This window comes from Rhinopithecus roxellana, chromosome 15, assembly GCF_007565055.1.
Source record: "Rhinopithecus roxellana isolate Shanxi Qingling chromosome 15, ASM756505v1, whole genome shotgun sequence".
In the NCBI taxonomy this organism is placed as follows: Eukaryota; Metazoa; Chordata; class Mammalia; order Primates; family Cercopithecidae; genus Rhinopithecus; species Rhinopithecus roxellana.
The window spans coordinates 12566714-12590341 of record NC_044563.1 but is presented as its reverse complement, the minus strand read 5'-3'; the positions used below and the strand labels follow the sequence as shown (position 1 = coordinate 12590341).

Below are 23628 nucleotides of genomic sequence, written 5' to 3'. Positions count from 1 at the left end.
ACCCAAATTTTGTATTGATCAAAACAGCTTCATTGTTCTTTATAACAAATAATTGTTATAAACTTGAATTTATGTAATAAATTAAGACTAACAAAATAACCAATTTTATATTTGCTTTACATATTGGGGTTCCACAAAAAAATTTTAATTTGGGGGAAAAAAGCTGTATTTCAAAACATTTTATTTAAAAAAAAAAAAAAACACCATCATGGAAAGCTTAACATGAAATGGCCTTCTTAATGGAGAGAGGCAGGAGATAAACCATCCAGCAGAGGGCTCTGTGTAAAAACATTTATTTTTACTAATGTTTAGAATACAGGAACTAAAGAAAGAAAAAAGAGACACCTCAACTCCAAAGCGACAGTGAGTTAGGGCCTGCCCGCGGCCAACGGGGAAGGCTACTCCAGGGTGTCCTGGCATGGACTGTCCCTCCACTACTTAATGTCAGTGCCACTAAGCAGAAAACTTGAGGAATCAGGGTGTGAAGACCTTACCAGCTGCTAGCGAGCGTGCAAGGGAAGAAAGGGATGTCTATGTGGCTTCCCCATGAGCTGAGAACCAGCATACACGGGGCAGGTGGCAGAGGCTCCCAATTCAGTTAAGAGCAGGAGGCTGAATGCCCAGGTCCAGGAAGAACAAAAAGGGGATTTTGGAGGTAGGCTTTTTTGTCGTGTTAAAAAACAGGCACATTATCCATCTCCCTGTAGCCCCCGAGCTGCTGGCCTGGCCCCCTGATCCTTCTCTCCCCACAAAACCAAAAGGAATAAGAAGGGAGGCAGAAGATGAGAAATTCCAAGGGTAGGGAATGCTTCAGTCACTGGAGACCGCCCATAAGAGTGAGCCAAGAGAGCACTGGGAGTAACAAGGTGAAGCTGCTGTTCCCCCTGGGGTAGGGTGGAGTGGGACAGGGCAGAGCCAGGAGGGTGACTGAGAACATCCTGACTCCAGCAAAGAACCCTCTGTAGCAGGAACAGAGGGCCACAGATAGCCACTCTGGAGGAAAGAGGTGAGGCTATGCGGCACAGGGGCATGGAAAGCTCCTTGTGGACGTGGCCTCAGCTTGCTTGCTCCTAGCTCCCTGGCCTGGCTTGCCTCTGGGGGATGGGAAAACTCTGGAGACCAGAGTGGAGGAAGAACAGAGAGAAGTGAGCTGCTCTCCCACTCTTTTTAGGAGGACACTGTTTGAACCCTGTGATCACCAGGGCCTGGGCCCAAGGCAAGCAGAGTGAATGCACTTAATGGAGAGCAGAGAGAAACTGGGCCACACGTACGCCTAGGGGCAGTGTGTTGCTCCTTTCTCCCTGAGGGCCTGGGGCCAGAGGTGGTCAGAGCTGCCACCTCAGCTTGCAGCTGCCAAAGGCAGGCTGGCACAACCACCCCAAGGTTCTCTGGACTTGTGAAGGAGAGGAGGAAGAAGGGAAAGATGGGTATGAAATACGAAGTGGAGGAGAGAAACAGCCTTAGATATGTCGGGGAGCACGGGGGTGGCCACATCAAGAGGAGTTCTGGTTCTGGTAGATGGAAGCTTTCTCCTTCAACAGGTCCAGACATAGATGGCAGCTCCAACTTCCTGCAGAGAAGCAAAATGGGGTCAGGATGGGTCCCACACAATCCCCGTCTGCTTGCAATTCCTCTGCTCTTGATACCCCATCTCTATAGCAGGATCAGCTACAGGTAGGATGAGGGATGCTCTGCAGCAAGAAAGTTCCATGGTTTCCTGAGCTGGGATAAACCTCTAAGTCTTCAAATATTGTGAAATATCATCCTCAATGGAGATGAAAGAAATCATCACCTAGAGGACTTCAGAATACCAGTGCCTAGGCCTTCTTGGCCCTATTAAATCAGAAGTTCTGGGAGTATGAAGAAGGCCTGGGAAGACAGAAGTTTGTCAAGCTACCTCAGTTTTAAGACTTGTGTAGTTTCACTAAAACACACAAAATAATTGTCCCTTAAGAAAAACAATTGGTGTGGCTGGGCGCGGTGGCTCAAGCCTGTAATCCCAGCACTTTGGGAGGCTGAGGTGGGTGGATCACAAGGTCAGGAGATCGAGACCATCCTGGCTAACATGGTGAAACCCATCTCTACCAAATAATACAAAAAACTAGCCAGGCGAGGTGGCGGGCGCCTGTAGTCCCAGCTACTCGGGAGGCTGAGGCAGGAGAATGGCGTAAACCCGGGAGGCGGAGCTTGCAGTGAGCTGAGATCCGGCTACTGCACTGCAGCCTGGGCGACAGAGTGAGACTCCGTCTCAAAAAAAAAAAAAAAAAAAGAAAAGAAAAAAGAAAAAAAAAAGAAAAAATTGGTTCATTCCTTGTTTATTAATATTTACTATGGCTGAATTCTTCTAATTTTTTTGAATAAAATTAGTCCTTAATGCCTTGAAATGATAAGCAAAATTATACATATGTGCATTTGGACATTATTCTAGGGGAAAGGATCCACAGCTTTTACCAGCTCTTCAGAAACATGTGATTCAAAAATGTTAAGTCCTTTCTAACCCAAAGGTCAATAAGGTTGGCAAACTTTTCTGTAAAGAGCCAGAGTGTTAAATATTTTAGGGTTTGTGAGCCACATACAGTCTCATGCACATCTTTTTTTTTTTTTTTTTTTTTTTTTTTTGGGACGGAGTCTCGCTCCGTGGCCCAGGCTGGAGTGTAGTGGCGCGATCTTGGCTCACTGCAGGCTCCGCCTCCCGGGTTCAGGTCATTCTCCTGCCTCAGCCTCCCGAGTAGCTGGGACTACAGGCGCCTGCCACCTCGCCCGGCTAGTTTTTTTTGTATTTTTTAGTAGAGACGGGGTTTCACTGGGTTAGCCAGGATGGTCTCGGCCTCCCAAAGTGCTGGGATTACAGGCTTGAGCCACTGCGCCCGGCCTCTTTTTTTTTTTTTTTTTAACTCCCTTTATTATTTTTTGTCAAGACAAGAGTTTCCGCTCTGTTGCTCAGGCTGGAGTGCAGTAGCGTGATCTCAGCTTACTCCAACCTCTGCCTCCCAGGTTCAAGCAATTCTCCTGCCTCAGCCTCTCTAGTAGCTGAGATTACAAGTGCACAGCACCACGCCCAGCTAATTTCTGTATTTTTAGTAAAGACAGGGTGTTGCCATGCTGCCCAGGCTGGTCTTAAACTCCTGGGCTCAATAGATCCCAAAGTGCTGGGATTACAGAGGTGAGCCACAGCACCCAGCCAGTTTTTATTTTTTTATTTTTTATTTTTTTGAGACGGAGTCTCGCTCTGTCGCCCGGGCTGGAGTGCAGCGGCGCAGTCTTGGCTCACTGCAAGCTCCGCCTCCCAGGTTTACGCCATTCTCCTGCTTCAGCCTCCCGAGTAGCTGGGACTACAGGCACCCGCCACCTCGCCCGGCTAGTTTTTTGTATTTTTTAGTAGAGACAGGGCTTCACCATGTTAGCCAGGATGGTCTCGATCTCCTGACCTCGTGGCCTCCCAAAGTGCTGGGATTACAGGCTTGAGCCACCGCGCCTGGCCCAGTTTTTACTTTTTTTTTTTTTTTTTGAGATGGAGTCTTGCTCTGTCACCCAGGCTGGAGTGCAGTGGCTGGATCTCAGCTCACTGCAAGCTCCGCCTCCCGGGTTTACGCCATTCTCCTGCCTCAGCCTCCCGAGTAGCTGGGACTACAGGCGCCCGCCACCTCGCCCGGCTAGTTTTGTAGTTTTTTTTAGTAGAGACGGGGTTTCACCGTGTTAGCCAGGATGGTCTCGATCTCCTGACCTCATGATCCGCCCGTCTCGGCCTCCCAAAGTGCTGGGATTACAGGCTTGAACCACCGCGCCCGGCCCCAGTTTTTACATTTTAAGGGGATTTTTTGTTTTTCAGGCTAGGCACAGTGGTTCACACCTGTAATCCCAGCACTTTGGGAGGTTGAGGTGCGCAGATCACTTGAGTCCGGGAGTTCGAGACCAGCCTGGGCACCATGGCAAAACACCGTCTCTACTAAAAATACAAAAATTAGCCGGGTGTGGTGGCATGCCTGTAGGCCCAGCTACTCAGGAGGCTGAGGTGGGAAGATTACCAGATTACCTGAGCCCAGGGGAGCGGAGGTTGCAGTGAGCTGAGATCATGCCACTCCACTCCAACATGGGCAACACAGCAAGACACTGTCTCAAAAAATAAAAATTAAAAAAAAAGAAAAGAAAAGGAAAGAAAATAAAAGAAATAGCTTGCAAGCTGTTTAAGCTGGCTGTGGCTGGATGTGGTCCATAGGTTGTAGCTTGTAGCTTGTTGACCCTGACTTAGAATCTAGAACATCTGATCCTTTCAGGGGTTGCCCCTCAGCTGCCTTAACACTCCAGTGAGGACACTCGGGCCCACAGCTCTCCACCACTTCAATGTCCCACAGCTCTCCACTACCTCAATGTCCCACAGAACTTTAATAGGAAAGCCATTTTGTAATATAGATAGTCTGTTTGATGGTTAAAAACAAAACATAAACACACGACTTCTCCCCAAAGCAGATTCATAAACTGGGCCTGACAGAAGCTGAGTACTACCCTGCGGCTGTTAAAGGACTCTCAGACTTTGTCAGTGGCCTCATTCTCTAGAGGGGTGACAGCAGTTTGACCAATATGTTACAAGTCAGCTTACATCACACAATGAAACACTTTCTCTTGCCTGTAATGCTGGCCCACATCCTTTGTGCGCAGTAATAGCTCCTGGGCATTTGTGTTCTGAGTAAACTCCTGAATTTCTGTACAGGAGGAGTTTATGCACAGAAATCCAGCTGGAAGGGGACTTGTGGAGATGCAACCAATTCTTGGTGCCACCACTGGTTTCAGTGAATAGCTTCCACAACCTTGGACCATTATTACTGTAAGTTATGGGAGAAGCAGACTGACCCATTCAGGCTCCAAAGTCAAGTCCCTTCCCAATTCAGAAGGGGAAGGTATAGGAAATAAATGCTCAAATCTATCAAATTTCAAGAGTTGACTGTAGAAGCTTCACATCAGATAATCCACCACTTGAGTTTCCGCGACTGGTTGGAAGAAAATAAATCATTCCTTCTGGGTGACTGATCTCGGCTCAGCATCTGCTTTCTTCTGGGCTGTGGATTTTCTGTTGTAAATGTAGCTGATACTGTGCAAACACTAAACCCTTTAAGTTGAAATGTTAGGAAGGCATTCTAAACTGAGCCAAGGCAAGGGGCTTTACTCCCTAATTTGGAAGAATACGTAAGTGATAACATAAAGAACACAGAACTCAGTATTTTCCAAGTAACTAATAAAATAATTGTTCTGAGTAAAAGATCTGGGCAACTTACCTTCGGGGGGCTCAGACATGGACGGGGTGAGACAGTACATGTGGTAGCCACGATCGCAGTCATCACAGAAGAGCAGCTGGTCCTGAAGTAGGCAAGAGGGAAGAGGATGGGGATTGAATGACTGATGTGCCTCAGGCCACTATAGGAAGTGGGAGGGCTTCTGTGACACGGCTATTTCCAAGAGGGGTAGGTAGCAGGTAAGAACAGATGCAGGAATCTTATGTAGGAACCACGCTGTCCCTCTCTACCACAGATGCAGTCACTGTCATCTCTCACTTGAGTCCTTTCAGAGCTCCTAATCGATCAAATCACCTCCAGTTTTTTTTTTTTTCCTAAAGCCCAAGCTCTGTAGGTATATTTTTTTGAGACAGGGTATTGCTGTCACTCAGGCTGGAGTACAGTGGTGCAATCACAGCTCACTGCAGCCTTGACCTCCTGGGACCAAGTGATCTTCCTACCTCAGCCTCAAGTAGCTGGGACTATAGGCACACACAACCACACCAGCTAATTTTTGAATTTTTCTGGAGACAAGGTCTCCTTATGTTGCCCAGGCTGGTCCTCAATTCCCAGGCTTAAGCAATCCTCCCACCTCAGCCTCCCAAAGTGCTTGGATTACAGGTGTGAGACGCTGTGCCCAGTGACTATTTCTTCTTGAGACAAGGTCTGGCTTTGTTGCCCAGGCTGGAGTGCGGTGGTGTGATCGTGGCTCACTGCAGCCTCAAACTCCTGGGTTCAAGTGATCCTCCCACCTCAGCCTGCCAAGCAGCTGGGGTTAACATGTATGCCACCACACCTGACTAAGTTTTAATTTTTTTTGTGGAGACAGGGTCTTCCTATGTTGCTCAGGCTAGTCCTGAATTCCTGGGCTCAAGTGATCCTCCTGCCTCAGCCTCTCAAGTGTTAGGATTATATGCATAAGCCTCCATCCTTGTCCCTACAGTCTACCCTCCACACAGCAGCCAAAGTCATCTTTTAAAAATATAAGACAAGGGCCAGGCGCGGTGGCTCATGCCTGTAATACCACCATTTTGGGAGGCTGACGCAGGTGGATCACCTGAGGTCAGGAGTTTGAGACGAGCTTGGCCAACATGGTGAGACCCGGTTTCTACTAAAAATTAGCCAGGGATGGTGGCGGGCGCCTGTAATCCCAGCTACTTGAGAGGCTGAGACAGGAGAATTGCTTGAACCTGGAGGCAGAGGTTGCAGTGAGCCGAGATTGTGTCACTGCATTCCAGCCTAGGTGACAAGAGTAAAACTCCATCTTGAAATAAATAAATAAATATAAAATAAAATATAAGACAATGCCAGACATGGTGGGTTCACGCCTGTAATCCCAGCACTTTGAGAGGCCAAGGTGGGAGGATTGCTTGAGCTCAGGAGTTTGAGACCAGCTCAGCAATATGGCAAGACCCTGTCTCTATCAAAAATATAAAAAAAGAAGCCAGGCATGGTGGTGTGCATCTGTAGTTCCAGCTACCTGGGAGGCTGAGGTGGGAGGATTGGATTGCTTGAGCCTAAAGGGAGAGGTGGTAGTGAGCTAAGACTGCATCACTGCACTCCAGCCTGGGTGACAGAGAGACTCTGTCTCAAAATAAATAAATAAATACATAAAGAATAAATAAACAGCTGGGCACGGTGGTTCACATCTATAATCCCAGCACTTTGGGAGGCTGAGGCAGGCAGATCACCGGACGTCAGGAGTTCGATACCAGCCTGGCCAACATGGAGAAACCCCATCTCTACTAAAAATACAAAATTAGTCAGATGTGGTGGCACGTGTCGGTAATCCCAGCTACTTGGGAGGCTGAGGCAGGAGAATCGCTTGAACCCGGGAGGCAGAGGTTGCAGTGAGCTGAGATCGTGCCACTGTACTCTAGCTTGGGCAACACAGCAAGACTCCATCTCAAAATAAATAAATAAACACATAAATAACCATGTCAATTCCCTGATTAAAACCCTTCGACAGTGTCCTGTTGTACCTAGAATAAAACCCAAGGCCCCACAGATCTGGCAGTGCTTGCCTCTCTCATCTCATCCCCCGCCATCCTCTCCCATGCCCTATCATTTGGCTTGTCCACTATAAGGCCTTGGCGCTGGCTGCTCCTTTCCTGGGACTGCTCCACCTCCAAATCTTCTTTTTTTTTTTTTTTTTGAGAAGGAGTCTCGCTCTGTCGCCCAGGCTGGAGTGCAGTGGCCGGATCTCAGCTCACTGCAAGCTCCACCTCCCGAGTTTACGCCATTCTCCTGCCTCAGCCTCCCGAGTAGCTGGGACCACAGGCGCCCGCCACCTCGCCCGGGTAGTTTTTTTGTATTTTTTAGTAGAGACAGGGTTTCACCATGTTAGCCAGGATGGTCTCGATCTCCTGACCTCGTGATCCACCCGTCTCGGCCTCCCAAAGTACTGGGATTACAGGCTTGAGCCACCGTGCCCGGCCTCCAAATCTTCTTGACTGGCTCCTTGGTATCACCAAAATTTCAACACCAGCATCCCCCTCCCAGAAGAGCCATACCTCACCATCAAAATAAATCACTTATGCAATTATTCTCTGCCACATTACTGGTTTCATTTTTTTCATGGCACATTATACAAATCTCACATCCTTGCTTATTGTTGTTCCTGTAAGAATGTAAATCTCATGAGGCAGGGACCTTGTTTGTCTTTAGTATCTTTAGTGCCTAGAACAGTGTCTGACATAAAATCAGCACTCAATATATATCTGGCAACAAATCAGAGTTCTGACTGAGATGCTAGGGAGGGGCGTGTGGCATGTAGGAGGGATCTTGCTCCCTTTTTAAAAAAAGAAAGCTCACTTTGGAGGGAACTCTGCAAACAGGAGTAAAAGCCCAGAAGGAGCCATGCTGAGGAGGGGGCGGGGATACACACGTCATTCTCAGAGGTGCCACAGATGTTGCAACATTTGCACTCGATGCACTGCCAGCGGTATGTCTTCACTGCTGCCATCATCACGGGGGTAAACTGGAGGCAAGATGGATGCCCTGTAGTGGGGGAAGTGAGACAGACAGTTGGAAATGCAGGGGGAAGAGAGGAGCTCCTGCCTGTGGCTACATCTTCTCTTGGTTAGGAAAAGCGAGGTGGGCTGGTTATGACAGCACTGGAGGCCAGGAAGCCAAGAGCCCCTTGGGGACTGGGCACAGCAGCAGCCTTCACGGGAGGCAGTACCTGAGCGGCCACAGTCAGAACAGGACACCAGCTCCTCGGGTTGTCCCGTCTTCTTGTTAATCTTTGAGTCCCCCAGGCAGAAGTCACAGTAGTTGTTGGGCAAGGCCAATCCATCAGGACCCTTTTTGGCTGCAGAGAGAAAGAGTTTTGATGATGCCCATGGGGTCCCTGAGCCACTCAACACTCATGCAAGGAATGGTTTTCATAACCAAGCCAACTTCTGCTTGCCCACCACTTCTGACACCTCAGCTTACATTTCTGCTCCTCAGACCTCTGGGAAACAGGAGTGGGTGGCTGGGAGTCTTCCTTGTCCTCGCCCTCCTCCTCAGCCAAGTGGGAGTGGGCATAGTGGTAACTGAGGCCTGGTCGGTTCTTGTAACGTTTTCCACAAACTGAGTGGGGAGAAGATTGCAGAGAAAGGTGTTAGGATACAAGAGTGCCACGTCCCCACCCCTGCAAGCTGTGGGGGCTCCACCTGAGGCAGAGGGCAACCATCCCTTCCCCTAGCAGCTCTACTCTGGGACAGGCCTTGAGTGATGGCCCCTTTCCCTCAGCCAGGAGCATCAAGCCCTGGGACTCTCTAGCTTCTGGGACTCTTTTCCCTCCTGAACTCCAACCCCATGGCCACCACTGCTCTTCCATGTTGACTTCTGGGGGGCTTAGCCCTCACCCCATCACCAGTTAGTTGCTCTGGGATATAGTAACAGTCTGGGACGCTCCAGGTCAGGAAAGGGAAGGATATTCCTATAAGTCTTCGGTGTGGCAGGAAGGGGGAAAAGCGGATAAAACTCCAAACATTTTTACCCCTCAGTAAATGTGGGAGGCTCATGCTACCCCACACAGACCATGGAGCCCACCTCCTCTGAATGTGGGTAAACAAGCAGGGGTGGGTTTCTTGGGGATATCCTATCAATGAAGCCAGCTGGGCAGTTGTCCCCAAAGAAATTCAAACACACGCCCACATAATTGCCCTGTCCAGGCCTGCCAGTCAGCAAGGAAAGCAGATCCCCACGAGGCATTTTGTCATCTTGACAGGTAATACCAAGAAGAGCAAGCGGGCCATCAGGAAAGAAATGGGGAGAGAGGATGGCAGGAGGTGGTGGGGCAGTGGGGAATACGAGCTGACCACCAGGTGCCTGATCTAGGGAGGGAGCGGAAGGGTCTGATTGTAATGGGCTCCTGATAATGCTTCTGAAGCCACCCCATGCACTGGGCTGAGCAGCTCTAGGAGTAGGTTTGTGGGAGACAAGCAGTGGTAAAGGCAGCCTCCAGGACTTTGAGGAGTAGAGCACAGCAGAAGTTCCACTGCTCCTACCCCCATACCATTCCAGAGATTTTAAAGCTAGCATCCCAGGAAATGAGAAAGGCAGGAGGAACAAGGGAAGAGGGAAAAAGGGACAGGAAAACCACAAGTCTGAAAAGTTGAGAGAGCTACCTCTCTGGGGCGCTTTCGAGGTATGCTTTTGTTTGAAACTATCTGAAAGACAGAAAGAAAAGTCATGAGAAGAAGGCCTTGATACACTTGAGACAGGAGCAGCATCAGCAGGAAAGCGGAGCAAACGAGAGAGAAACCCCAGCGGCGATGGTGCTCCCAGGGTGGAGGGACAGAAGCGGGGCAAGGCAGACAGAAAGAAAAAGAGAACAGACGTTGAAAAACTCAGTGTCAGACCCCTGGGGCCCTGGCTTAACTGAGGCCAGGAGACCTGCAGGCCGTCTGTTGAGAGGCCAACCCTGCCTGCTGTGGCTGCCACAAGCAACCCCACCCCAGAGGATGGCAGAAATTTTCCCAGAGCATGCAGGTCCCACCCGTCATATAGCAGGGACCCAGGCCTCCCAGGGGTCTCAGAGGGAAGCAGTCAGCAGGCAGGACAAGAACCCAGGTTTGTTTTAATACTCTGGGCAAAAACATAACCCTCCCTCCTCTCATAGCCTGAGCAGGAGCTGGGTCCAAGGCAAGGTCTACCCACCCACTTGTGAGGCACTCACTGTCACAGGCATACGGTTTATCCCGGTCCTCCAGGATGGAAGCATCCAGCTTCTTACGGGCACTGCCCACACCCTTACCCTGCCAAGAAGAGTAAAGAGACACCCTTATTGCAGTAGCTGGGCCTGAGGAGTTAGACTCTTTGGGAAGTGGCTGCTAATCTCACTTGAAATAAAACAAGGAATTCCCTAGGCCACCCTGTCCTAAGATGCAGGTAGCACGCTGGCCCCTCACCTTGGATTTCCCCTTTCCCCGACGCTTGGGAGTATCTTCTTCATAGTCTTCATCATCGAGGTCATCCAGGAAGTCATCTGGTTCTAGGATCCGCTGAGTGGACAGCAGGGTTAGCGTGGGTAGAAATATGTGCATTCAAAAGCTCCCCTATGATGAGATTGGCCAAGGCCACCCAGAACCTCCTCTGTGACCTGGTCCCACCCACAGGTGAATGAGCCTCATTTCTCACCAACGCCCTTCAAGCACCCTACAATCCTGCTCCTGCTCCCTTCCATACTTTGGGATTTCTTTCCCCTGTGCTTCACATTATTTCCTTAGCCTGAAATGCTTTCCCTACCATGCCACATGGCCAAATCAAACAGCATGCTTCCAAAAGGTTGCCCTGATGCCACAGGCAGCCATGCCCTCTCCTGCCTCTGATTGTCCACCCTGGTAGCACATTATTGGTGGTTCTGCCCTGACACTCCCTCCTACTTTAAATGAAAATGTTGTTGCTTATTTGTGTGACTTTGTGGGAAGTTTTTTTTTTTTTTGAGACGGAGTTTCACTCTTGTTGCCCAGGCTGGAGTGCAATGGTGCAATACTGGCTTACCGCAACCTCCGTCTCCTGGGTTCAAGCGATCCTCCTGCCTCAGCCTCCCAAGTAGCTGGGATTACAGGCATGCGCCAGCATGCCCGGTTAATACTGTATTTTTAGTAGAGATGGGGTTTCTCCATGTTGGTCAGGCTGGTCTCGAACTCCCAACCTCAGGGGATCCACCTACCTCGGCCTCTCAAAGTGCTGGGATTACAGGCGTGAGCCACCATGGCTGGCCATGGGAAGTTTTTTTTTTTTTTTTTTTTTTTGAGTCTCCTTCTGTCACTCAGGCTGGAGTGCAGTGGTGCGATCTCGGCTCACTGCAAGCTCTACCTCCTGGGTTCACGCCTGAGTAGCTGGGACTGTAGGTGCCCGCCACCACGCCTCGCTAATTTTTTTGTATCTTTAGTAGAGACGGGGTTTCACCACGTTAGCCAGGATGGTCTTGATCTCCTGACCTCGTAAGCTGCCTGCCTTGGCCTCCCAAAGGGATTACAGGCGTGAGCCACCGTGCCCGGCCCATGGGAAGTTTTTAAACTGCTTTGTTTCAGCCTGTCTGTGAAATGGGGAACACAGGACCTACCCCATAAGGTTGTACAGACTAAAAGAGAAAGGGCATGAAAAAGCACTTAGCCCAATGCTGGCATATTTATAGCTCTTTTATATATAGTCTTATCTTCTCTGTTGGCAGGGACCAAGTGTGTTTCACTGTGCAACCTCAGGGACCAAAAAACTTTGTGACACAAACTTCTGTGATAAAAGAGTAAGGTATTTAGGGATAAAAGTTTGTTTCCTTCCCTCCCCAGACAGGGTCTCCCTCTGTTACTCAGGCTGGAGTGCAGTGGCATGAGCAGAGCTACAGCCTCAATCTCCTAGGCTCAAGCAATCCTCCCACCTCAGCCTCCTGAGCAGCTGGAACTGCAGGCGTGTGCCACCATGCCCAGCTAATTTTTTATTTTTATTTTTAGTAGAGACAAGGTCCTGCTATGTTGCCTAGACTGAAAAGTTTTTGATATATGCATCCTCCTCTCAAATGGTTTAGCAAACACAGATAAGGCAAATGTGGCAAAATGTGAAACTGATAAATCTAGGTAAAGAGTATTTGGTATTTCTTTGTACTATTCTTGTACCTTCTGGTTTTAATTTTTTTTTTTTTGTTGCCCAGGCTGGAGTGCAGTGGCATGATCCCGGCTTACTGAAACCTCCAACTCCCAGGCTCAAGTGATTCTCCCACCTCAGCTTCCCTAGTAGCTGGGACAACAGGCACACGCCGCTATGCCCAGGTAATTTTTTTTATTATTACTTTTTGTAGATATGGGGTCTCACTTTGTTGCCCAGGCTGGTCTCGAACTCTTGGGCTCAAGCAATCCTTCTGCCTTGGCCTCCCAAAGTGCTGGGATTATAGGCATGAGCCACTGCACCTGGCCTCTTTTAATTTTTTAAAAGAAAATTATATATGTGTATAATAACAACCTTCTGTGATAAAGGTGGATGAATGAGTGAGAGTCTATACTTAGAAGCAACAGAGAAGCCAGTCAGTACCTGACAATAATCAGGGACTGAAGTAAGAACAGAACTGCAGGGACCTGCTTCCTGGACCCCAGCTTCTGTTTCAGTTCTAGAAACTGGGTGGCCCCAGTGAAGAGGAGGCTGATTTCCATCAAAGCTCCCTTAGCCACAGGTATAATCTTGTACCTTTCGTGCTCGACTGTTGGTCACAGGAAACTCGCCCAGGCTGTCATCATCAACTCGGGGATCCGGGGCGCCTCGCTTCTCCAGGGGGTCAGTGCGCAACAGAGCCTCTAAACTACTGCCATCCTGAGAGATCAGCCCCTCCTTCTTCAGGGTTTGGTCTGTGTCTGCAAGCAAGAGCAGGATGAAGCAAAGCTCAGAATGGCTGAAAGCAGACTGCTCTGAGTCCACACAATGCTGGGGCTTACCAAAGGTCTGTCACTGTCTTTTGTTCTCTGGATGCCCAGGAATTAAGACACCCTAGTTCACTTGGCACCGTAACTTATCTGTTTACCTGTCTCCCCGTCTAGACTAAGCTCTTTAAAGGAAAGAATCACATCATATTCATTTGAGTATATTTGGGATCTAGTACTGGGCCTGGTATATTGCAGTGATTAGCAGGCTCTTACCACGCAGCACGCCACACCTCTGCTCAGGAAGTATGTGCCTTACCTGGCTTAATAGATGGGAAGGAAAGTCGTGGATCCTCAGGGGGATGGGCTCGCCGCTTTTTCCGCCAGCGCCGGGCGGGGTAGGAGTACAGCTGTCCAGAGGCCAATCCTATGGCAGGAAGAAAGATAGAAGTCAGGCCCTAACCCAGTATTAGAAAATAATACCAAATACTTTCTAATTACATAGTCCCCCTTTTGAGTTCTAGAGCAAGGGAGGAATTCTGACAGTGAGGGCCTAGGGGGTTAGATGGAACAGTCTGTGGAAAAGAAAAATAGATATATAAGCTTAGGGGCCTTGGCTAATACATAGTTCTCCAGACACACAATGGCCTCAGCAGGGTAGAAAATAAAGATGCTGGTATCAACCTATCTGCTTCATCCTCCCTGGGTTTCTAACCACAGGAAGACCATATTCATCCATAGGTGGAAGGCAGAAAGGAAAACCCTATCAACTGTCTCATCACCTAAGATGAGGAGGCTTCTTCCTCCTTATGCTCCTGAGTCCCCTTCTCCCAAGTCTGGACCCTCACCTGGACCTCGGTGTCGCTTTTCCATCCAGATGTAACAATTGCTCTGGGCTACTCCAGTCTGTGAGTCCAAGAAAGGCAAGCGCACGCTGCGCTCAGCACACAGGCGAGCATTGTAATTGTGGCATTGCTCCATGGCATCTTTGTAGTACTGCTCCCCAAGGCTGCAGGGAAGACAGAAACCAGGCATGTGTGTTGGAGTGGGGGGCATAGGGTGCTGAGCTATTCCTCTCCCCTGTCATCTGCTTCTCTAGAAGGCTCAAGGGACTGGGAGGCTGTCTCTTCCATTCTATTTGCCTCCACTTCTGCCTCATGGGACACCAAGCCCCTTTTCTAGGCCACCATGAGGAATTACTTTACGAATAAATTACTATCAGGAATACATGATTTCATCATATGTCTAATGAGATTTAAGTCTAACCCCCAAAGAGGGGAAGGAACTAATGTTCATTCCATGTGTCTCACAAGCCCAGCCCTGTGCTAGTTAAGATGTTATTTCTCTTAACCCTTATGACGCTAAGAAGCAGATGATAGTCCTTCCTAAGTTCCCCCTTATTTCCTCCTTCCTAGAATCACCTCCCAAATATACTACATGCTCCCACATCCTTGCCCCAGGGTCTGCTCCAGAGGGAAAGAGTTCAAGGTCTAGGGGACTTATTAAAATGTATTCAGCAAACTAGTAAATCCATACAATGAGATTCTATTTAGCCATAAGAAGGAAGCTCTTCACATACTGATATTAAACAATTTCAAGTTAACTAGGGACAAAAAGCAAAGCAAGGTACACTGCTGAGAAGTGTCAAAGAAAGCTATCATTTCTGTAACAAAACGGAAAAGAAACTGCAGGTCAGCAGGGAGAAAAAGTGGGTGACTAGGCCACTTCCTTCCATACGCCTTTTTATATCTTTTGAATTTTGAACTAGGTTTTTAACCAACTAATTAGTTTTACATTTATGGAAGATATCTACAAGTACCTGAAGTTCCTTGAAGTTTTTTTTTTTTTTTTTTTTTTTTTTTTTTTTTTTTTTTTGAGACGGAGTCTCGCTCTGTTGCCCAGGCTGGAGTGCAGTGGCGCAATCTCGGCTCACTGCAAGCTCCATCTCCCGGGTTCCCGCCATTCTCCTGCCTCAGCCTCCCGAGTAGCTGGGACTACAGGCGCCCGCCACCACGCCCGGCTAGTTTTTTTTTTGTATTTTTAGTAGAGACGGGGTTTCACCGTGTTAGCCAGGATGGTCTCGATCTCCTGACCTCGTGATCCGCCCGTCTCGGCCTCCCAAAGTGCTGGGATTACAGGCTTGAGCCACCGCGCCCGGCCTCCTTGAAGTTTTTATTGAGCGCCATCACTGATAAGAAACTTGTTTGCTCTAAGGCCCATCTTAGGGTTCTTCTCTATTCTCACAAAATAAAATTATATAGGAAAAAATCTCCTTGGTCTCAAAAGACGCAATTTGAAATCTGAATCAAGATTTTTTAAGTGGAAAACTGGAAAACTGCACAGTGCCAGGTTCTAAGAAGCATGTACGTAGAACCTATCTTGTTCTCATCTTGCAGGGTTTAACCAGGACTTTGGTAACGGAGGTTAAACTCTACCAGTTCATATTTATATTCAATCAATCTTTTTTTTTTTTTTTAGAGACAAGGTCTCACTATGTTGCCCAAGCTAGACACAAACTCCTGGCTCAAGTGATCCTCCTGCCTTAGCCTCCCAAGTATCCGGGAATAGAGGCATGTGTCACAGTACCTGGTGTCAATCAATCTTAAACCGAGGGCAGAACTGATTTCTTTCTCATAGTATCCCCAGTACTCACGAAGATGTCTGAGATACAGTCAGACCTGACTTGAGAGTAAAAAGACCTGGCTGGCCTGCAAGTCACCACATGAACATGGACATTTAGTCAACCCAGGTGGGCCTTGGTTATTCTTCTATAGATTGAGGAGGTTGGACCAAATGAGCTTTGACATATCAGGATTTTACAAGAAACAGCCTGGTGATGAGACAGCAAACAGATTACGTCTCTGTGGTTTCTGTCCATAACTCGGGCTACACCAAAAAACCCTGATCTGGAATGTGATGGGGGCCTTCAGCGAGCAGCCACAATAGACCACTGCATAACTTACCATGTGCCCAGCAAGTAAAAAAGACACACAGCACACACAGAGATGGCAACACCACAAATACAGCCTGGCGTGATTCAATGAGCTGTAATGACTATAATCTGAGGTAGGCACGAATCTCACGTTGGAGAGCAGAATGGAGAAGGCAGCCTCGCCTCTGCGAGCTCGCCTTTAGGAGGCAGCCACGTCTTCACCACACAGAATAAAACTGGATAAACAAGGCTGAGTGCCGCAGCTCCTTTGTTTCTGCTGATGGGAATTGATACTGACACTGGAAGTCAAATGGAAGGCAGGGCCAGGCTGGCGAGGGCTGCAAAGTCAGAGCAAGGAGGCTGGAAACAGTTTTGGGAGGAATGAATGAGAGATGTTCTGTCAGGGCTCTTGTGAGCTATGTGGGATTTCAAAAGGTAAGGCAAACAGTCTTGGGGGTACAAGGGCTGGGAATGAAACACGGAAGTGTTTGTGAGAGGAGAGTCTGATGAAGAGAGAACAGGACAGGATGACAGTGAGCTCTTAAGAACTTAAGGGACGGCCGGGCGCGGTGGCTCAAGCCTGTAATCCCAGCACTTTGGGAGGCCGAGACGGGCGGATCACAAGGTCAGGAGATCGGGACCATCCTGGCTAACATGGTGAAACCCCGTCTCTACTAAAAAATACAAAAAAAAAAAAACTAGCCGGGTGAGGTGGCGGGCACCTGTAGTCCCAGCTACTCAGGAGGCTGAGGCAGGAGAATGGCGTGAACCTGGGAGGCGGAGCTTGCAGTGAGCCAGGATCCAGCCACTACACTCCAGCCTGGGCGACAGAGCGAGACTCCGTCTCAAAAATAAATAAATAAGTGGCCGGGCGCGGTGGCTCAAGCCTGTAATCCCAGCACTTTGGGAGGCCGAGACGGGCGGATCACGAGGTCAGGAGATCGAGACCATCCTGGCTAACACCGTGAAACCCCGTCTCTACTAAAAAATACAAAAAACTAGCCGGGCGACGTGACGGGCGCCTGTAGTCCCAGCTACTTGGGAGGCTGAGGCAGGAGAATGGCGTGAACCTGGGAGGCGGAGCTTGCAGTGAGCTGAGATCTGGCCACTGCACTCCAGCCTGGGTGATAGCGAGACTCCGTCTCAAAAAAAAAAAAAAAAAAATAAATAAATAAATAAATAAATAAATAAATAACTTAAGGGAGGCTGGGCACAGTGGCTCATGCTTATAATCCCATCACTTTGGGAGGCCAAGGCTGGTGGATCTCTTGAGACCAAGACTTAGAGACCAGCTTGGGGCAACATAGTGAGATCCCATCTCTACAAAACGTCAAAAATAAATAAATAAACCATCAGCTAGGTTTGGTGGTGCAGGCCTGTGGTCCCACGTAGTCCCTGGGGTGGATGAGGTAGGGGAATCATTTGAGCCTAGGAAGTTGAGGGTGCAGTAAACCAAGGTTATACCACTGCACTTCAGCCTGGGGGACAGAGGGAGGCTCTGTCTCTCAAACAAAACAAAACAACAACAACAAAAACTCCGGTACCAAGAAATGTCAAGTTAACATTGACACTGTTCTCTCACTCTCTCTCTCTTTCTATATATATATATATATACACATATATATTTTTTCGAGACAAGAGTCTTGCTTTGCCGCCCAGGCTGGAGTGCAGTGGCGCAACCTTGGCTCACTGCAGCTTCTGCCTCCCGGGTTCCAACGATTCTCTTGCCTCAGGTTCCCAAGTGGCGTGCGCCACCACGCCCAGCTAATTTTTGTATTCTTAGTAGAGACAGGGTTTCACCATGTTGGCCAAGCTGGTCTCAAACTCCTGACCTCATGATCCGCCCACCTCAGCCTCCCAAAGTTCTGGGATTACAGGTGTGAGCCACTGACTGTGCCCAGCCTCTAGATTTTGCCTAGAAAGTTTCAAAACCAGGCCGGGCGCGGTGGCTCAAGCCTGTAATCCCAGCACTTTGGGAGGCCGAGACGGGTGGATCACAAGGTCAGGAGATCGAGACCATCCTGGCTAACACGGTGAAACCCCGTCTCTACTAAAAAAATACAAAAAACTAGCCGGGCGCGGTGGCGGGCGCCTGTAGTCCCAGCTACTCGGGAGGCTGAGGCAGGAGAATGGCATAAACCCGGGAGGCGGAGTTTGCAGTGAGCTGAGATCCGGCCACTGCACTCCAGCCTGGGTGACAGAGCGAGACTCCTTCTCAAAAAAAAAAAAAAAAAAAAAAAAAAAAAAAAAAAAAAAAAAAAAAGAAAGTTTCAAAACCAATAAGCAGCTACAGCTATACTATTATTTTACTTTCCTAGTAAGAACCCTTAAAGACTTTGTTTCTTTTTTTGAGACGGAGTCTCGCTCTGTCGCCTGGGCTGGAGTGCAGTGGCGAGATCTTGGCTCACTGCAACCTCCGCCTCCTGGGTTCAAGCGATTCTTCTGCCTCAGCCTCCTGAGTAGCTGGGACTACAGGTGCACGCCACCATGCCCAACTAATTTCTGTATTTTTAGTAGAGACGGGGGTTTCACCACATTGGCCAGGCTGGTCTCGAATTCCTGACCTCATGATCCGCCCGCCTCAGCCTCCCAAGGGGCTGGGATTACAGGCGTGAGCCACCGGCCCAGCTTCATTTTTTTTTTTTTGAGATGCAGTCTTGCTCTGTCACCCAGGTTGGAGTGCAGTGGTGCAATCTTGGCTCACCGCAACCTCCGCCTCCTGGGTTTCAAGCGATTCCCCTCCCTCAGCATCCCGAGTAGCTGGGATTACAGGCACACGCCACCACGCCCAGCTAATTTTTGTATTTTTAGTAGAGTGGGGTTTCGCCATGCTGGCCAGGATGGTCTCAATCTCCTGACCTTGTGATCTGCCTGCCTCGGCCTCCCAAAGTGCTGGGATTACAGGGGTGAGCCACTGCGCCCAGTCGCCTCTTTCTTCTTTTTAAGACAGAGTCTTAAAGTGTCACTCAGGTTGGAGGGCAGTGGTGTGATATCAGCTCACTGCAACCTCTGCCTCCTGGGTTCAGGCAATTCTTGTGCCTCAGCCTCCTGAGTAGCTGGGACTACAGGTGTGTGCCACCCCACCTGGCTAATTTTTATAGTTTTAGTAGAGATGGGGTTTCACCATGTGGGCCAGGATGGTCTCGAACTCCTGACCTCAAGCAATCAGCCCACCTCAGCCTCTCAAAGTGTTGGGATTATAGACGTGAGCCACTGCACCCAGCCAAGACTTTCATTTCTGACATCACATTTGGAAGGGACAGAAACTTTCAAGTAAGAAAATTTTTAAGGCCGGGCGCGGCGGCTCACGCCTGTAATCCCAGCACTTTGGGGAGCCGAGGCGGGTGGATCACGAGCTCAGGAGATGGAGACCATACTGGCTAAAAGAGTGAAACCCCGTCTCCACTAAAAATACAAAAAAATTAGGCGGGCGTGGTGGCGGGCGCATGTATTCCCAGTTACTGGGGAGGCTGAGGCAGGAGAATGGCGTGAACCCGGGAGGCAGAGCTTGCAGTGAGCCCAGACTGCGCCACTGCACTCCAGCCTGGGAGACCGAGTGAGACTCTGTCTCAAAAAAAAAAAAAAAAAAAAAATTCTTTTCCCAGGACAAGATGCAAGTCATACAAGATGAGTGGCAGGGCACAGTGGCTCACGCCTGTAATCCCAGCACTTTAGGAGGCCGAGGCGGGTGGATGACCTGAGGTCAGGAGTTCAAGACCAGCCTGGCCAACGTGATGAAACCCCATCTCTACTAAAAATACAAAAATTAGCCAGGTGTGGTGGTGGGCACCTGTAATCTCAGCTACCCAGGAGACTGAGGCAGGAGAACTGCTGGAACCCAGGAAGCGGAGGATGCAGTGAGCCAAGATCGTGCCACTGCATTCAAGCCTGGGCCGACAACAGTGAAACTCTGTCTAAAAAAATAAAAAAAAAGAAAAGATGAGCTAGTGGTCCTGACCTCAACGTACTCAATGTATAACATCAGCTGTCAGAAGACTACGTACACTATACTCAAGAGAAGTGCCAGAAAATTATCTCCAAATGAACTGGAAGAATGGAAGCCCCTTCTTAAAGGGATAATTCTGCGGGAGTACGTATTAATTGTGATCTGAGGCCCTGTGCAGCTAGAAATGAGGAGGAGAGAGTTGGTTTCTCATTACTGGCATCAGGAATTAGTGGCTGGTGATGCTCACAGTCTCTACAGTTTTTCAAAGAGAAACAAGATGTCATGCTCTGTTTAAATGGGCAACTCCTCACTTATGACACAACTTGAAAGCACTGGCAACCCTATTTCCTCGAGGAAAATCCTCCAACACGAAGAGCCTCACTACGTTTAACTCTCAAAACCTAGGCAAGTCTGATACTCCTCCAGTACAATGAGAATCTTTCTTTTTATTTTTGGAGAAACCTGTGTAAAACATCCCCTTACAATGGGATGAGAGAAGTCAACAAAGACGCAGGGAAACAAAGAAAGAACACCTGAGTCAGGAAGGATAACTGGATAAATGGTAGATCAACAGTGTCATTTCTAAATTGAGAAAAATGTCAGCCTGAAGAGAGAGCTGGGGAAACTGGAGTGGGCAGATCAGAGAGAAAGACAATAGTGTTGGGAGGAGGGGTGGCTGAAAGAGACAGCAGGATAGAGCAGAAAGCAACTTAAAAAAAAAAAAAAACAAACCACAAGAGGAGGAAAGGCACTTAGCTTAATGGAAGTGGGAAAGCATTCTCAAAGAAAAGGCTTCAGGCAGGAGGGAGAAGCAACTTACTCTTTAAAAAGCCCCTTAGGAAGAGAGGGGCTCAGGCCACGACAAAGACAGATGAGAAGCTGTGAGTCCCTTAGAACACTTACCGAACCTTTACCTCGTCACCCAGTCAAAATCCAAAAACCCTGACTGGACAGTTAGACACCACTCCATTTTCCCACCCTTGCACCAAGCCCAACATACCCATTAAAAGAAGCTCTATTCGCCCACCGGGTATTAACCCAATCTAAAACTCATTCTGATTCTCCTGTAGGAATAAATCAAGTCAGTCCCAAAGCATCTTTAACTCACAGGAAGCAGTTCATAGGCCAGTGTCCATGGCCCCAACAGCTATTAACTTTAACTTTGCTTGAAATCTGACCAGCACAACGGTATCGCATAATAGGAAGAATGCCCACTTAGATGCCCCTTTAGGCTACTAAGCTGTCCTGAACGGCTTCGGTCCAGTTGCAGGTTTTTGATGGTTGCTACTGGAAGGCGCCAAGGCCCACTCCCCTTCTGGATCCGCTCCTCGACAAATGCTTCCCAAGAATATTTGTAGTCTTAGGTACCTGCCACCCAAGATCCTCCCAAACATCACGGGGCTGCTTGGAACTGAAACAGCCAGCCCCGCAGTGCACCCCACAGGGGCCGCCGAGCCTGTTGCTGCAGCGGACGGGACGGGGCGGGGTGGGCGGCGGGCTAGCCGTGGGGCCGCCCGGGCCTCGGCCCCGCTCCTCCGGACTGAGGCGTCTTGGGAGAGGACCGGGACGGTGAGTCTCGCGTGCAGGCAGGGCGCCATGCTCTGGAAACCGTCAGCCCCGAGGAACGCTGAGGCCACACAGCCCAGCAGAGAGGCCGCCCGTCGGGGCTCCAGTGTGCCCCCATCAGGGCCTCCACAAGTTTCCAAAGAAGCGCAACGTCTTCTCCGGAGTCTCCTATTGCCCTCCCCACCAGGAGTCGCAACATGGCCTTCCCGGGGATGTCCCTCTCTCCGCCTAGTCCCTTCCCCCACCGCTCCCTACTCCCAGACCCTTTACAAAACCTGCCGCCCTAGGAGAGAAAGAAACCACCACTCACAGCTTCACTACATTCTCCACCACAGCCGCCATCTTCCCTGCTCCTCTCCCTCGGGCCGGGAGGCCCCAAAGTCCGCAGCGCGCAGGCTCCGGGACCGCACCGGGGTACCAGGTTCCTCGCCCTCTGCGCAGGCGCCGTCCGGGCGCGCGCACGAGAGCGAGCACCGAAGAAAGAGCTTTACGCCTGTTCCCGGGGGCCGGGTAGGACCCCACGGGAGCCCGACTTGCAGGCGCAACCGGAGACTGGCGTGCGTCCCGGAACTTCAGTTCGAGGCCCGCCTCTTCTATTTAGAGGAGCAGGAGGCGGGGCCGGGCGCGGTGGCTCACGCCTGTAATCCCAGCACTTCGGGAGGGCGAGGCGGGCGGATCACGAGATCAGAAGATCGAGACCATCCTGGCTAACACGGTGAAACCCCATCGCTACTAAAAATACAAAAAATTATACGGGCGTGGTGGCGGGCGCCTGTAGTCCCAGCTACTCTGGAGGCTGAGGCAGGAGAATGGCGTGAACCCGGGAGGCGGAGCTTGCAGTGAGCCGATATTGCGCCACTGCACTCCAGCCTGGGCAACAGAGCGAGACTCGATCTCAAAAAAAAAAAAAAAAGAAGAAGAAGAAGCCGGGCGCGGTGGCTCACGCCTGTAATCCCAGCACTTTGGGAGGCCGAGGCGGGTGGATCACCTGAGGTCAGGAATTCGAGACCAGCCTGGCCAACGTGGTGAAACCCCCATCTCTACTAAAAATACAAAAATTGGCCAGGCATGATGGCAGGTACCTGTAATCCCAGCTACTCGGGAGGCTGAAGGGGGAGAACCGCTTGAACCCGTGAGGCGGAGGTTGCAGTGAGCTGAGATCATGCCATTGCACTCCAGCCTGGACGACAGAGCGAGACTCTGTCTCAAAAAAAAAAAAAAAAGAAAAACAAAAAAGAAGAGCAGGAGGAGGTCGGTCACCGTGGCTCCCAGCACTGTGGAAGGCGGAGGCAGGAGGATTGCTTTGAGCTCAAGAGTTGGAGACCAGCCTGGGCAAGATAGCGAGACCTCCTCGCTACTAAAAATTTAAAAATTACCCGGATGTGGTGGCGCGCGCCTGTGTTCCCAGCTACTCTAGAGGCTAAAGTGACAGGATTGCTTTAGCACAGGAAGGTCGAAGCTGAGTGAGCCATGATTGCACCACTGCACTCCAGCCTGGGCAACAAAGCCAACCCTGTCTCAAAAACAAAAAACAGCCCAAGTCAATCTTCAACTATCACCTCTTTTCACCCTTTAAAAGCAAATAGTACTCCCTATCTCTGTTACCCTGTTTCTAGGTCCCTCTTCCATCCAGTTTAATGGGAACTTTGTTCCCACCTGTTCACTTGAAACAGCTCCTGTCACCACGACCTCCCTCTCAGCAGATTTAGAGATCTATTTTCTGTCCTCATGGGCCTGTCGACCCCCATTACACCGTTGGCCACTCTCTGCTTTTCAAACTCTTCTCCAGATCTTTGAGATGCCTTTCCCTCCTGGCTGTCCTTCCCCACTGGCATTTCCTTTCACCCTCTTCCTCTGTTCAGCCTCTGTTAGAGTCCTCAGGGCTTGGTCACTGGTACTTGTCATTTTTTCTTTTCCTTTTCCTTTTTTTTTTTGAGAGAGTTTGCTCTTGGTGCCCAGGCTGCAGTGCAGTGGTGCAATCTCAGCTCACTGCAACCTCCACCTTCCAGGTTCAAGTGATTCTCCTGCCTCAGCCTCCCGAGTAGCTCGGATAACAGGCTCCCGCCATCATGC

The 23628-nt window shown here is 49.6% G+C and overlaps 1 protein-coding gene across 2 annotated transcripts; it reads right to left on the bottom strand.

Moving 5' to 3' along the window:
- Positions 1-277: 277 nt before the first annotated feature.
- Positions 278-22211, bottom strand: DPF2 (double PHD fingers 2). 2 transcript variants are annotated; one of them, XM_010363927.2, is made up of 12 exons: positions 21866-22211; positions 13960-14120; positions 13431-13538; positions 12942-13105; positions 10670-10762; positions 10438-10516; positions 9887-9928; positions 8706-8843; positions 8452-8580; positions 8155-8267; positions 5271-5352; positions 278-1570 (listed from the first exon to the last, which is right to left on the bottom strand). In XM_010363927.2, the coding sequence occupies exons 1-12, from the start codon at positions 21895-21897 to the stop codon at positions 1494-1496; spliced, it is 1218 nt and encodes a 405-aa protein (XP_010362229.1). In that variant the 5' UTR covers positions 21898-22211; the 3' UTR covers positions 278-1493. The 2 variants fall into 2 exon arrangements, with proteins under 2 accessions (XP_010362229.1, XP_010362230.1); XM_010363928.2 differs by lacking the exon at positions 9887-9928 and having other exon boundaries at positions 21866-22208.
- Positions 22212-23628: the final 1417 nt, after the last annotated feature.

What these genes read in the sequence shown, in the direction of transcription:
- DPF2 (XM_010363927.2), bottom strand. Translation starts at nt 21,897, where the DNA reads ATGGCGGCTGTGGTGGAGAATGTAGTGAAGCT. An exon ending in GTGGAGAATGTAGTGAAGCT is followed by an intron (nt 14,121 to 21,865) that starts GTGAGTGGTGGT and finishes TCTTCCCTGCAG; the next exon opens with CCTTGGGGAGCAGTACTACA. An exon ending in CCAACAGTCGAGCACGAAAG is followed by an intron (nt 10,763 to 12,941) that starts GTACAAGATTAT and finishes CTGTCCACTCAG; the next exon opens with CGGATCCTAGAACCAGATGA.